The 14,508-nt window shown below is 40.6% G+C and overlaps 2 protein-coding genes across 2 annotated transcripts in view; one reads left to right on the plus strand and one right to left on the minus strand.

Annotated features, from left to right (window-relative positions):
* LOC108104101 (POU domain protein 2) overlaps window positions 1-14,015 on the minus strand; it is a 28,271-nt gene extending 14,256 nt beyond the window's left edge. The window contains exons 1-2 of the mRNA XM_017209998.2: window positions 13,770-14,015; window positions 10,975-11,640 (exon numbers count right to left, since the gene is read on the minus strand). Of these exons, the coding sequence (XP_017065487.2) occupies window positions 10,975-11,428 (454 nt within the window). The 5' untranslated portion in view covers window positions 11,429-11,640; window positions 13,770-14,015. The remainder of the gene's footprint in view (window positions 1-10,974; window positions 11,641-13,769) is intronic.
* On the plus strand, window positions 3,052-5,282 carry LOC108104102 (endothelin-converting enzyme 2). The gene is given in 3 exon segments (XM_017210000.2): window positions 3,052-3,336; window positions 3,338-4,156; window positions 4,158-5,282. Coding segments are annotated over 3 exon segments (2,004 nt in total). The 3' UTR covers window positions 5,058-5,282.
* Window positions 14,016-14,508: the final 493 nt, after the last annotated feature.

The following is a 14,508-nucleotide window of genomic DNA, read 5'->3' on the forward strand; positions in this document are numbered from 1 at the left end:
GGCGATCTTTTCATTTATGACTTTGATTGATTATGAAATCTGTACATAATTTTGATTTTATAGTTTTTAGATAAAGATAAAGGAGGGAGTCAAATTTGAACATTTGTTCAGCGCTGTGTGGGCGTTGTTACGTCATCATTCTGAGTGACACGCCCTTGGCTTAGACATGGGGTAACTCTATTAGCTGGCTTTTAGGACTACTAATGGAGGTAAAATCGAATCAAAGGGGATATATTTTTAAAATGTATTCTTTGTATAATTATAACTTATGTACATTGACAAGAACTTACTTAGATGTATCAGAAACTGACCCAAAATCTTGCAATCACTTTACTTTTTAAAACCAGAAATCTTATAAAAGAACTTTTTGATGATCCATAATTAAACACAAGCGCCATGTAAGCCTCGAAATACTTTACTCTTTACATTTTCCGACCCCGAAATTTATTTTCCGCGCCGACAATTGCTACTGTATGGCTTGACTTGATCACTTCATTGTGGATCATTTATATGGGCCGCAGTAGAACACTTCATGAATGAAACTCTGACCTATGGCTAATGATGCACAAAAATAGAAATAAAAAACATTAAATACGATTGCCATAGCTTGAAGTCCAACCGAGGTAACCACAAAATGTTCATTAGAGCGCCAAAAACCGTCTGAATAATGAGAGAAGTTCACGAATCACGAGTCCGAGATAATTGTGATTGGAGGCAGTAGTCAGATGGTATCAGAGTCGATGTTATGGGTATTAATTTGATTTATAGCCGGGGGTCAGGTAGAACAAAGCCGCCAAAGCCGCAGGAAAGTCATTTCCCCTTTTATTTTTCCTCTTTGGCATAGATTGAGGCGGATTCTTTAGCATAACAATAAGGGAAATATTAGTTAACGTTTAACCCTCTGTCACCCCTTCGGCTTGTGCTGGCCACGCGACAATCTTAAAGATGCAAAAAGGGTTGACATACACCGGAAATGGTGCAGAAACATCTGATGGGGACAGTGTTGGCAAGCCTAGCTGGTTTCGAGCTAAGGCTAGCTATTTGCCATATTTTTCCATCTTCCATTAAAAGCGAAGAAGTGTGCCGGGGATTTTGAAAATGAAATGAGGGCGAGCCAGGATAGAAAGCTGACTTTCTATAATTGGAAAGGCTTCCTGATTTCTATATACAAACGACTCCTCCTCCTGCTGCTCCTGTCAATATGCCTGAATGCTCGTGCCAGTCAAGGTCCTTTTCAAAATGCAATCTGTCGGAGGGAAAAAAGAAAACTCAACTCTCGCTGAAAGATGAAGATCCAAAGGTGAAAGTTTCAATCAAATGAAGGGACGTAAATGGAGTCGCTGCTTGAACAGTTGCCATCGGAAACTGCAGCTGCCTTTAGCCGCACAAGCCGCAATTGTTAAAAAACTGAACATTAAATCCTTTTTTCAGGCTCAATTTGCCACTGATGCCGTGCATCCTTTTCGGTGGCCCCCGTTCATCCTAAGCCTGGCAAGCTGTTTCAACTAAATCGAAGGCGCTCCAAAAGGATCCTCCTGCCATCACGGTTTCTTCTTTTTTGGCATTGTTACTTTGTGCGATTATATTTACCTGCAACATGGCGATTAACGCGCATCCTGCTCCGGTACCTTTTTCCCTCTTTATTGCTTTCCTATGCGCTTTGATTTCCCATTGCGGCAATATCCTTTATCCTTTGTGCCCCTTTGTTGCATGCACCGGCTGGCAAACACATTAGAAAAAGTGAAAAGCGGGGCCAAGGAAAAGGGGAAAAAGTGTCAGGAGCGCAATGCATTGGCAGTTGGCTTGTTCCCTTCGATCCTTTAAGAATTTTCAATTACGCAATCCCAAACGAGAAGGAAATTCGCTGAATATCTCTTATTTACCTCGCTCGATCGAAATGAGTATCTTTTTTATGATTTTTCTTTGGAAATATTTTTAATTGAGAAATTGGACCACACAGCAGGGAGTTGGTTGATTGTGAGAAGTCTTAAAGGTTATTAAAATATTCGACTGGCAGCTGATGGTGGTAAAAAGTGGTCATAAAAGAGGGAGATTTTTGATCGAATTTATATTGAGGTTGTAGGTAGTGGAGAAAGGTAATAAAATATTAAATAATAATAATGTTTTAAATATGTTTGCAAAGTAAAAACACACTTTTAATTTTATTTTCAAGCGAAATAAAATTGTTTTTACCAGTGTAACATTTATAATGAAACGTGCTAGTAAAATGTCACCCAAAAAAGCATAAATTGTTTTGCGAATATTAAATTGAAATATGGCACTATTTTAAAACCATAATTTGTCTGACTACGTTTTTTCAGCTATTAAAATTGGTATAATTCCAGGCACTATAACCAAGGTCCCCTCTCCACAAAATTTCTTTCGCCCTGCTGACTGATGTAACGAGTCTATTCCCAGTCGGAATACGTAATACATAAAACACGATAATAAAATATATATATAAAAAAGGAAAATAAAACCAACAGATGAGAGAGTTAAAAACCATTTAGAAATGTTTGCATTATAATTGCGGTGATTATTTCGGAACGGGGTCATTAACATGTGACATCCACAAACAAAATAAAAAACAGAATTAAAAACAAACAAATTTGGGAAAGAGTCGAAAGAGAAACACTTTGGGCTGAGATCGCCGGAGAGTGATAAAATAGTTAAATCAGCATTTAGGGCAGCGAGAGCTTTCTAGAGTGATAAGAGGCTCTTTTGGAGAATTGCGGTTAATTGAAGAATGCCAAGATTTGTGCGGAAGATTCAACTGCTCTAAGGTAGAACAATAAATTGTTCCACTAATGTGATTTTTGTGGTGAATCTGTGCTTGTATTACCTAAGCCACTGAAGCGTGTGTGTTTACCCCCATTTTCAACCCGAATGCCCCCCCTTTTTTCACTCGTTTTGGACAGATCATGATTGTATAAATTGCCAAAGCGCGTTGCCAAAAAAGTTTAGAACTTTTCTGTCTGTTGGCGGGCGCGCAACTTCATTTAATTATTGCTCTCATATCGTGCGTGTGTGTGTTTTTGGAGGGTTTGGACCATGGTCAACGCTCTGTGGGCCACGTTAATATCGCTTATTTTAATCGGCCGTGTTCTAGCTAACGATCTATTTTCCCTGCCACCTGCCACGGATCACCGCGAGGAGTTGCTTGAGGATTATGGCCGTTTTCTGCTATCCACCATGAACAGGACCATCGATCCATGCGAGAACTTTTACGAATTCAGCTGTGGTGGTTGGAAAAAAGCGGAATTGGTACCGGAACAGGCCAGGAATACCAGCTTTCTCCACGCCATTCAGCACAAGATTGATGAGCAGGTCCTGGCTTTTCCTGCAGAATGCTACCAAAAGAGAGCTGACTGATCTGGGTGTTAATGGAACCAAATCGGCGGAAGTTAAAGCCAAGCAGTTCTTTGCCAGCTGTGTGGAAGTGAAGGCCAACTTATCATTGGGCTATGAGTATTTCCAAGAACTCGATGAGGATCGTTTGAAGGATAGCAATGCCACTTACGATTGGATGTACATCAACTTTATGTCTAAATATGATATATATCCTCTGTTACCCTTAAAAGTACATTACAGTACATCGACTAGGAAGTTTGATTTACTTTTAACGCTGCCGAGTAAAGTTTTAGCCAGCATGAGTTCAGAGCAACTGAAAAATATGACCAATGAGTTTGGTTTAGATACAGAGAAGGCTACCAAATTTGTGGAAATCTTTACCAACCTCACACAGTTCGAAAGGAGTTTGATTTCCTTAGCCAAAGCAAGGAATGAAACGGAGCAGTTAAATTTTAAAGATTTCTTAGCGAAACACAAACACGATCGTTTAAATTGGACACGATACTTTGAACTGGCCTTCAATGGCAGTCAGGAATCCCACTGGCCAGTGCTCAACCAACTGGATAATATCAACGATTTGGTGTACTTTCTAGAACAAACCAATTTGGATACATTGAAAAGTTATATACAAATGAGGGAGCTGCTGAAGTTCTATGGTTTGTGGAAAACTCAAACTAAAGCCGGAGGAGTCCAAAGTGAATGTCGCTCTTTGTCGGAGACTTATTTCAACTACGCTCTCCTGCCTTGGTTTATTGGGAAGGTTTTCGATAAGGAAAGGCGTGCAGATATACTAAGTGTCGCCAAGGGATATAAAGGATACGTTTTATGATCTCTTGGACCATCACACTTGGCTAGATGACGAAACTCGATCGCAGGCCAAGACCAAACTGGCTTCCATGGATATTTTAGTAGGCTACACAGATGATCTGCAGCATCGCGAGGTGATTGATGGTGTCTATAATGATATCAATATGACCGGAAATTGGTTTGAGAACCTATGTATCCTGGAAAGAAGTAGAGCCAGGATACGCTTGCGTTCGGTGGACAAGGCATTGATTCCCCTTCTCATGCCAACGAGAACTGTGAATGCATATTATGCAGATTTCCTCAACCTGGCTTTTATCACCATTGGCATGGCCCAGTGGCCTTTCTATCATATGGATTTTCCTGATGTCTTGAAGTACGCCGGAGTGGGTAATATTATAGGACACGAGATGGCCCATGGCTTCGATTCATATTGCTATCAGTACAATTATGATGGAAAGAAGAGCAACTGGTGGTCATCAGCTTCGTTGAGGAACTTCAAGGAACGATATCGGTGTCTGGAGTCGCAGTATAATAAATTTATACTAATGGGTGTCCAAACGAATGGTACTCTCACCTCTGGCGATAATATAGCCGATAACGTTGGTACCCGAATGGCATATTATGCCTTCAAGCGGAAAACTGGCGACAAGGCTTGGTCGGAAAAACCTCTGAGGGGTGTCAATTTCACTAACAAACAACTGTTTTTCGTCAAGTTTGCCCAAACCTGGTGCAATGGCAAAGACAACGGCGATAAGCTCCGGAGACTGAAGACTGATGTCCATGCCTACGATGAGTTCCGGGTTCAGGGCACCTTGAGCAATATGCCCGAGTTTAGTGAGGCTTTTAACTGCAAACTGGGCACGGAAATGAATCCTCTAAAGAAGTGCGTGGTTTGGTGAAATAAAATTGATTTTGTGAAGAGAATAGAAGGTTGTTGGTTGTATTTGTTGGGTTAAAGAGGGGAAATACTTTTATAAACCAAAATAAGTAATGCTAAGCCAGCCCCAATGACGACTTCATTTACTCAGGCCAAGTTCTGAATACCCCTAAAACAATCAGCGATTTCTTGGTTCTCCTGCCGGCATAAAATCGATATTTCATGGACTAAACTAACGCCCCCCACTTGGAACAGCTGATGGCTATCGAATAGAACAAAAATACTAATTGATTTGATGCAGAACCTGCCGGAGGAACCTCCCACCGGGGCGAGATCTTGAACTGTGGGCGGGTCCTGGCAATATTTGTCTTTTGACTTTGCAACGATGACACCTTTCTCATTACGAATTAATGGCATTTTCGGCCGGCCAACAAAAGGTGCAACAAAAGACCGAGAAGAAAGTCACCGGGCACAAGAAAAGGTGCAGAAAGTGAGGCTTCAGTTGAAAAACCGTTGGCATGTTCTGTTTTACTATTTTTCCCAAAAAGAAAAACAGTTTCTACTATCATTAGTCGTCACTTGAGAGTCAGATACGGAGAACAAAACTAAGTGAGAGTCCGAAAGGGAAGCGAGAGAATGCAGCCTGCATACGAAATAAGGATATGTATTTGCTTAAGGATATTCTAGGGCTTATCTCGGACGCCCGAGCGGCGGCCTAACGGATTTTCATGCATTTGTTATGGATTTTCGGCGCCAGGTCTCTTATTAGCTGGCCAACTGGCAGGTAAATGATCCCGTTGCCTTTTGCATCCTCACAGCGGGAATTCTGACTCCTGGCAGGTCATAAAAATCCGGCTCATTGCATTGCACATAGATCATTAATTTAATGGCTTTTGTGCACGAGGAAATGCAAAGTGCAATCCTGTATATATAAGGTATATATATATAGTCTTTACCCACATCACACAACTGATCTTGGAGGTGGTCTCTTCGGGCAAATCAAATTGCAAAATCTCCTAGGCTCCTGGGAAATTCGAGACTCTTTATATCTTATAATTGCATTTGCCCAGCACAATGGACCAGTCAAATTAGCCTTCATTTGTAATCTTCTAGCACAGGTCCTCGGGTCTCCGCCCCCTGCCCTTCTCGACCACCTTGACTTTCCCCTTTTCGATCGCATTAATTCCATTTATGTAAACCATTTCGCAGAGGGCTTGTCGCTAGTAATTCGAAAGGCGTAGACGATGTAATAAAAAATCAACTTGCTGGGAAAGCTATCCTGTGGAGCAGAGGGGGTGTATTCCAGACTGGGTGGGTGCTGTTCGGTATTGGGGCTATAGCGTGAAATACGGCAAAACTAAAGGGTTGCTAGGTATCCGAAAGAAAATTTAATTCATTTTAAGTTTCACTTAAATAAATAAAAGAAGAACCATAATATCCAAATTGATTTATAATTTTATAATCTTAGGTTGACTTGGCAACCCTATTACACTGTGCTCTGTGCAAACAACTTGCCAAAACCATGTTTCCATAATTACATGCAGAATGCCTTTTATGCCACGGCAACCTGCTTCCGCCGCTTAGCCAATAATGCCTCATCCACCTCAGCATCAGACTCAACCTTCACCCATCACCCCTTTCCACTGTAATGCCCCAACTCGATGACCCACCATCCTCATCATCATCGTCTCCAACTGCCTCCACCATCGCAACAGAAATTGAACAAAAGGGGCGTCGTCGCTGGCCAAGTTAAAAGTCAAGCTTAGCCCGGCCAACAACAGAGCCAGGTAGGAACTACCAAAACAGTTGCACTTGCCCGGAATTTTCGGGAGGGTTTTTTGGGGGCAGGGATCGGCAGGAATCCATCGGTGCACTAGCTGCCAAGTCGGGTGTTCATGGTGAATTATGAAAATCGTTGCGAAATTAAGTTAAGAACTTTTTTTCCAGCTTAGCAGGAAGCAAAAAGGCAGCAGCAGTGGAAGCTGCCGATGGTGATGGTAGCGTGAGAAGAGCGCGAGAAGTTTGTATTTGGAATTAAAGATTCTCATATTTAAATTAAATATATTAAATTATTACAAAAAGTAGTATTTTAAAACTTTAAAATAAATTTAGCCTTTGACGGAAGAATGGAAGAAGATCTAAGATCAAATTCGATATGTTTATTAGAAAAGATTATTATGAAATTAAATTTGTATTTCGTGTGTGCTTAGAGTATGTGTCTATAAGTTAATAATGTCATAAATAATGATCGATAGGGATCGTTAGGATTGCTTAGTACAGAAGACTTCTTCACGCTGCCACCTTTAGATCCATGCAACCATTGATCCCTTGGCTTTATTAAATGGAGATGATCAATTTAAATATTTTGCAATTGTTGTTGCCGGTGGTGCGTGAGCGTGCTGACCCTCAGCTGTGGCGGTGCTGAGCCACTCAGCCACAAGAAGCCACTAGCAGATGTGGCAGTGGCAGGAGCAGGAGCAGGAGTAGGAGCAACATCATTGGAGCGGGGCAAATGCATGCGGATCTTGATGCAACCTGCTGCTCCTGCTGCTGCCGATGCTGCCGCCTCCTCTCGATTTGTATAAAAAATGTGCTTCATTTTATTTGGCCGCGACCGGCGTCCGCCTCCATGGGTAAACGCCCCAACTCTGAAGCTCCGAAAACTCCGAGTCCCCCAACTCTTTGACTCCAAAAAAACGCAGGCAAGCCGAAAATGCAGCCAAACAAATCGCATATGGATCGCATGGATCGCTGGGGTTTCTGACTCTGCCCCATGGCTTCTGCTGCCAACGATTATCTAAATTGCATACGAAATTATTTTAATTAAAAATCTAATTTTCTGAGCCGCCTTACACGCTCCTCTGCTTTTTGGATCAAAGTTACTCCTTCTCAAGGAAATTCTCGTTGTTTACCATATATTGATCTTAAAATGCTGGGAATTTTCGTTGCTGTTGACTTGTTTGTTCATTGAACCTTTAATTTGACGCGATTAAAATGATATTAGCGGTCCGCATCACATCTGTTGCAAGGGTTTTTCCTTCGGCAATTCCTGCAACCTTCTTTGTGGAAGGTGTGAAGATGTGACGGCGTCAGCTGGAGGTTCATCTTACCAAAACGTGACCATTTATTGATTAATGATGCATAATTTGGTGGGGAATATTTGTTGGGTCTTAGTTAATTGACGCCTTTCCGGTTTGGTTTTCTTTGAAAAGGAGATCGCCAAGGGTTGAAGGGGTCAAGAAAGTAAGTAAGAACTTCGTACAGGAATGGTTGTTGAGGAAGAAGAAAGTTGTGTGGTTACGAAACTTATTAACAGACCTTCGAAATCAGATAGTTTAGTACATAACAAAAAACAATATGCTTTGGAAACTGTCATTAAAGCTAACTAATATTTATATTAACCCATTTTGGTTTTCTTTTACCATTAAATATTGTTTTCAACCATTTCGAATTGTTCTCATCTTCAGTAGCTCGTAGAAAATCTCCGCTCAATGCAATTCAATCAACCACCAACCGATGCATAAAATTTAAATAAATGTTTGATTTGAATTTAATTGCAGCAGCAGTAGGCAGGGCAGCGGACAGCAGGCAGAACCTGTCTGAGATTCATCAGAGAACCTCAATTGAATATAAATCAAATGCAACCGACAGCCGCACATCAGCGTGGATCAAAGGGACGCGCTAATCACACGCTGGGCCAAATAGGATCTAATTTCCACACAAGAAAAACCCATTTTTTATATGAATATATATATATATATATATAACTCGTATAGGGTAGAGATTAACAAAAGATCATATGGAGATGCGTTTATAGAGAGATCAGGTGCAGTCGTTGAGCATTCAAATTTCGCGCATCTCGGGAAGATAAATGATAGAGCAGGTAAGACAGGTAGACAAGCCGGCAGGTAACCATTCAACCATTTCAATTTGAATTTCGACAATAATTAAGCGCAACAATGGATTTATTGAGTTTTCCCCATTCGAATTGCTTCTGCGGTTCTGCCTTTGCCACAGAGCCCACAATTAGTTGGGAAACCAAGACCCTATATGAGACTCTATACCATCATAGACCATCTCATCCGATCTCGTGGCAGTTGCAATTATCATAATTATTTTCATTCATGCGGCGTTGCATTGAGCATCTCCGTCTGGCAGTTCATCTCTTTGCTGGTGGAGATTGGCGAGATAAATCCCCAGACCCGATCTCAATGAAATCTTTGAGTTCTTAACGCCGTTTCCCTTTTGTTATCCAGGGTTTTGCTGGAGTTCTCACAGATCCCAGTACCAGTAGCATAAGTTGGTTTAGAGGATGCATCCGAATGTTTTGTTTTTCTTTGCATTTCCGGCACTTGCTGCATGAACTGCACTTATTTTGAATACCCTCCTGAGGGCAAGGGGGTTTATGTTTATGTTACTTCTTTAGATAGAGATCGAATTGAGAGGAATGAGATGAAATTCAGATTATATGCATGTAAGTTTATATAAAAGAAGAGAGCCCACTGTGATTATTATGATAATATGTGGATAAATATATAAAATATTTCCTAAAAATTTAAAATAATAACAGAATAAGAATCTCTGCCTTTGAATTGCATCTAGAAAGACCACTTCCCTTGATGTATCTCTTTTTTTATGTCTTTAGCTCATTTATGGCAAATTATTGTTGAAATCGTAATGGGAAGCTTGCCTCAGAGCTAACTGATGGATAGCCTCAAATGCTAACGATCTTCATCTTGGGCCTAGATGAATATCATGTTCACGAATATCTAACAGAAAATCTAATCAAAGAAACCAACTTCGGTGAGTTACATTTGCTTAAATCGACTTTAATTTCCGGTCGCGTGTTGGGCTCATTTTGTGATCTCCGCCCTTTTTGTTTTAGTTTTAAATTTTTGATAATTGCGCACTTAAGGAGGTTTTAGTTTTTATATATTTTTTGGGGTTTTGCATGTCATGAGAGCATTTCCGAGCTGGATTAGAGGAAATGGATTTACATATGAAGATGAATGGTAATGAGTCCTATTTAAATATGCCCAAATTGAGGTTTCGTTTGGGTTGCCTTTAAATACAATTGAGGTCACGAGAAGTTTTTCTTTTTGAGGTCCCATGAGTGAGATCATCAAACGGGTAAAATGGCAATTTCAATAATCGAAAGAAAACAAGATGTGTTGCAACCCCCTTTTTGGGTTGTGCCACAGAAGCAACAGGATGAGTGTGAGTGGCACCCTCTTTAACCCCTTGTGATACTCCTTGTCCTTGTACTTAGCCCTTAAGACGGATGAAGTGTTTGACAACCCTTTCAATCTTCATAAATGTTCGCACTCGTGGCACAGGGCGTCGTCTCTCTGTTGCAATATTAGCCAGGCTCCTGGCTTCGGGTCCCTTGTGTCGCATCCTTTTTTTTCTTTGCAACTCTCTATCAAGATGACGGCGACCCTTTTCTTGGCAATAAAAAAATGAAATCTGTTTCGTTGCATAAAAAATTGAAAATCCCATAAGCATGCGTTTGGCACGAGTTTTTCTTTGGCAGAAAAAAAGGGGTTTCCCCCATTTCTTGAGGCTTGCTCCTTGGGCTGAGGGCCATGAGAAATGGTCGTGCGCTTGTTAACACGTTGTAAATACCTCATTTTTCACTTAACGGGTTTTTAAATACACATATGCATTTGAGTGGCGCCATTTGGGGAAGGATAAGTGGGCGGAAAAAGGGTTGACTTTCATGGGGGGCTATGTTTTTAAGAGGAGTTTGCAAGGTGTATAGTTTACAGATGTTTTGGGAATAATAATATTTTCATTCCTTGTTAATAGTTTTTTCCATCTTTCATACATAGAATGAAAATATTTTTGATATTATAACCCATAAACTCCATCCCATTACCAGCCCCTACCTATTAGTCTTACACCTCTTTCCATTCCCATGAAAAGAAGACCAAACTCACCTGATGATGTTGCCGCTGACTGCTGTTGGTTCATGGGACTCCGCTCTGGTGGCGACTCCATGAATTCCTGCTTAACTTGTATCTGCGGCAGGCGCAGCAATCCCTCAAATGCCTCCTTGGTGGGTGGAACTGGTGGGCAGTTGTCTTTAGGGTTAAAGCCATTCAAATGGCCAACGTTAGCGGCATAATTAGCCGTTGATGCTGCCATGCCCGGCAGTGGTAGTTGCAGTTGCAGTTGATCGTCGACTAGAGTTGCTGAAACGCCTTGGCCAGTAATTTGAACATTAACACCTGCTGCCGATGTTGCTGTTGCAAGGCAATGAGTTGCTGCTGTCGGCGACGTCAGCAACATGGTTGCTGCTGTTGCTGTTGCTGCTGCTGCTGCTGCTGCTGTTGCGCTCAAGTGTTGATGATGGGAATTGTTGGCTAGTGTTGTGGCCAGCAGTAATGGCATAGTTGTTTCTGTTGCTGCTGCCTCTGCTGCTCTTGCTGCTGTTGCTTTGCAGTTCGTCAGCAGCAAATTGCGTCGCTTTGATTTATGGGTACCACAACTGCTCCTTGCTGCCTGTGGCGACTTGTTTGCCGCTCCGGTTGCTGTCTCAGATTATGATATTGACCCATGGACCGCTGGCGATATATATTATTCTGGCTCTTCTCCTCTGCTGCCTGCAAAATGGTTGATAATTAAAAATGTCTTCTTCGGCTGAAAGCTTAATTTGCTGTTAAGTGCATTTTAAAAAGCTGTTATTAAATATATTTATATACACATAGCTATAGATAGCGGAAGTAATTGATTTTCTAGATCATAAAACTGACCAGTTCACCTTCTCATTCACGTGAGTTTTCCACCTGACTTCAGGCCCTAGATCACGTTGCAGGTGGAAACAGTGAATTGGTTTGAAATCGAACTGATGTTTGCATATAACTTTATCACTGATAGATTACCTAGTTTAGTTTAATAACTGGCTCATGAGTAAGTCGCACTGTCTGCACTTTTTGTGATTAGCAAGTTTGTATATTGATAGGAAAGGTAATGAGTTGTAGAAAATAACTTCCTAGGGCAAAGTCCTAGTTACTACGCCACGAATCTTTATATTAAAATATTTTAAATCTCTTTTCAAGATATAAAAACAGAAAGATAAGCAAATTTTGAAGTGAAGAACTGGTAAAATCCCTATCATAATTGAAACACCTTGCATATTTGCTCTTTTCCAACTTTCTTTTATGACATTTACAAACATTTTCTTTAAAATTTCCCATGGTCTGGCCTGGCCAAATCAGCTCCCACAACTCCAAAAAGGTTATATAAAACTTTACAGCAGTAGACACCATAAAAGGCACTAAAACCTAAACTTTGTAATATTATGCAAACATAGGAAAAGGTAAAGAATATTTACCGAAATGTGAGTTGAAACGAAATTGTTGTAAATTGAAAACAAATTGAAGTCGAATGAGATAAGAGCTGGTTGGAAGTTGAACAAAAAGCAGAAAAAAAAATCACCGCAAATAGGCGATGAAATCAAAGGAAATAGAAATGGGAAATTAAACTACTATGACGACGATCAAATGCCCCGAACAACAAGTCAAATGCTAGATAAGATACGGTGCTGAAAAGTGCATCGAGTTTATGGAAATGGTTATTTACATACATAACCATATGTGTACTAGACATACAGGTGGCAAGATCGAGGAGGAGGAGAAGGAGGTGGGGCGTGCAACTAACATTAATGGCACTTGTAAACAAATCAATTGAGTTGTCAGTATCGACGGCAAATTGGCCAAAGGCAAAGTGCCACACGAAGATTGTTTATCAATTTTGCCAGTCGGTAAATTATGTTCTTTGCATGTCAGCAACCAATTGCCAAGAATATCGATATATATATATCTATATCGAACACATCAAAGTGAATGCCGACTAAATGCAGTCACTTCTTATGCCCCATTGCTACTTTCAATAATTCCCAATCGAGCCGGTAATTTCTTATTGGCCTTTCGCTATTTCTGTTTTAACTTTATCTTGTTTTAAAATTAAACACAATTGCTTATTCTACTCCAGTTCGGGATCGTATCGAAGATCGTATAATACCGAACATTGCGATTGTTTGTTTGTCTCTAATTTGGAATTTGTGTTTTCATAATTTCCCATTGGGTGTACACAGTTCGGTTGTAAAGATATCAGGCAACTAAGTTTGATGATGTGATTTGCTTGGCTTTCGGTTGGGAAATTGTTTGTCGTGATTATCGAATCATTGCCAGGAGTGGGGCAGTTAAAAGATCATAAAAAGTATATGTGGGGTATCGGAGATAGTGTTGTTAAGTCACATGAAGTTTTTGATTCAAAAATGTTTAGAAACATTAATAGAAAAATAATGTTAAAATTCAACTTTATACTCTGTTATGAAACATAAAATGTGTAATATATTTCCTTTATTAAAAGTTAGTTTCCTAACTGATAAAATATTCTTGGGATTACAGAAAGCCCGGCTTAGGTCTCCTTCAATGACAGATTTAGTTCGCCTGTCCAACAGTCGGCCATATCGGGACACTTGTTGGCCCTCGAAACACATATGGCCAATTAAGGACACAGAAATACGGGCAGGCACATGGGAAAAGCTCATTAAGAATCTGACAAGCCAAAGGAAACTAAGCTCCTCTCTCTCTCTCCTCTTTCATCTCAACTACATCAGCCACCTAGCTGATCCATAGATCCATCCATCGATTTCACCGAGTGTGGGCGTTACAAGACAAGCTCCTTGACACACTCAAACGATCTTAAAAAAAAGGGGCAAACTTACTTGGGATGATGGCGCACCTCCTTACTGGTTTTCCCTTTACTCTTTTTAGTTTATTGTTTTTTTTTTTGCTGTCACGAATTATAATTTAATTGTTTATTTTGCCACACTTTTATAAATTGTAATTGCCAACGAGAACCGCGACAGCTTCACGCCCTTTCTGGATTTTCTTGATGGGCGGCGAAGTGAGGTGAGGAAAGGTGATCTCTGCCTTTTGGGACAATTCTCCGAGACACGCTTTTTGATTGACTTCCGACAAACGACTGACTTAAAAAAACGCGCAAGGAGATATGGGCAAAAAGTAAAAAAATGTAAGAACGGCAGAAAAAATAAACAGGGTAAAGAAAAGAGAAAGAGCAAAAAGAAGCCAAGTTCGCGACGACGACTTCCGACGACGTCCGACGTATCCACAAAATGTCAAGCGAGTACAAAAAATACTTCTTTTTTTTATAGAAGATGTTAAAGAGAGAGAGTGAGTGTATTGGTCTGCCTGCCATTGTGTGTGTGTGGGGGCTATAAAACAGGTGGAAGGGGGTGGTGCGTGGGTGCTTTGGGGCGTTTGACTTCGTTTTTCTTTCTTCCTTCTCTCACTGCTTATTTTTTTTTTATTTGCAGGAGGTTTTAAAATCAAAAGCGTGTATTGTGTGGGTGGAATATGGTCGAGTGTATGTGTGTGTGTGCCTTTTCTATATGTATGTGTGCATATATGGGTGGGTGGCTCTTATCGGATTCGAAATTATGT

Source organism: Drosophila eugracilis, unplaced genomic scaffold (genome assembly GCF_018153835.1).
Source record: "Drosophila eugracilis isolate 14026-0451.02 unplaced genomic scaffold, ASM1815383v1 contig_445, whole genome shotgun sequence".
In the NCBI taxonomy this organism is placed as follows: Eukaryota; Metazoa; Arthropoda; class Insecta; order Diptera; family Drosophilidae; genus Drosophila; species Drosophila eugracilis.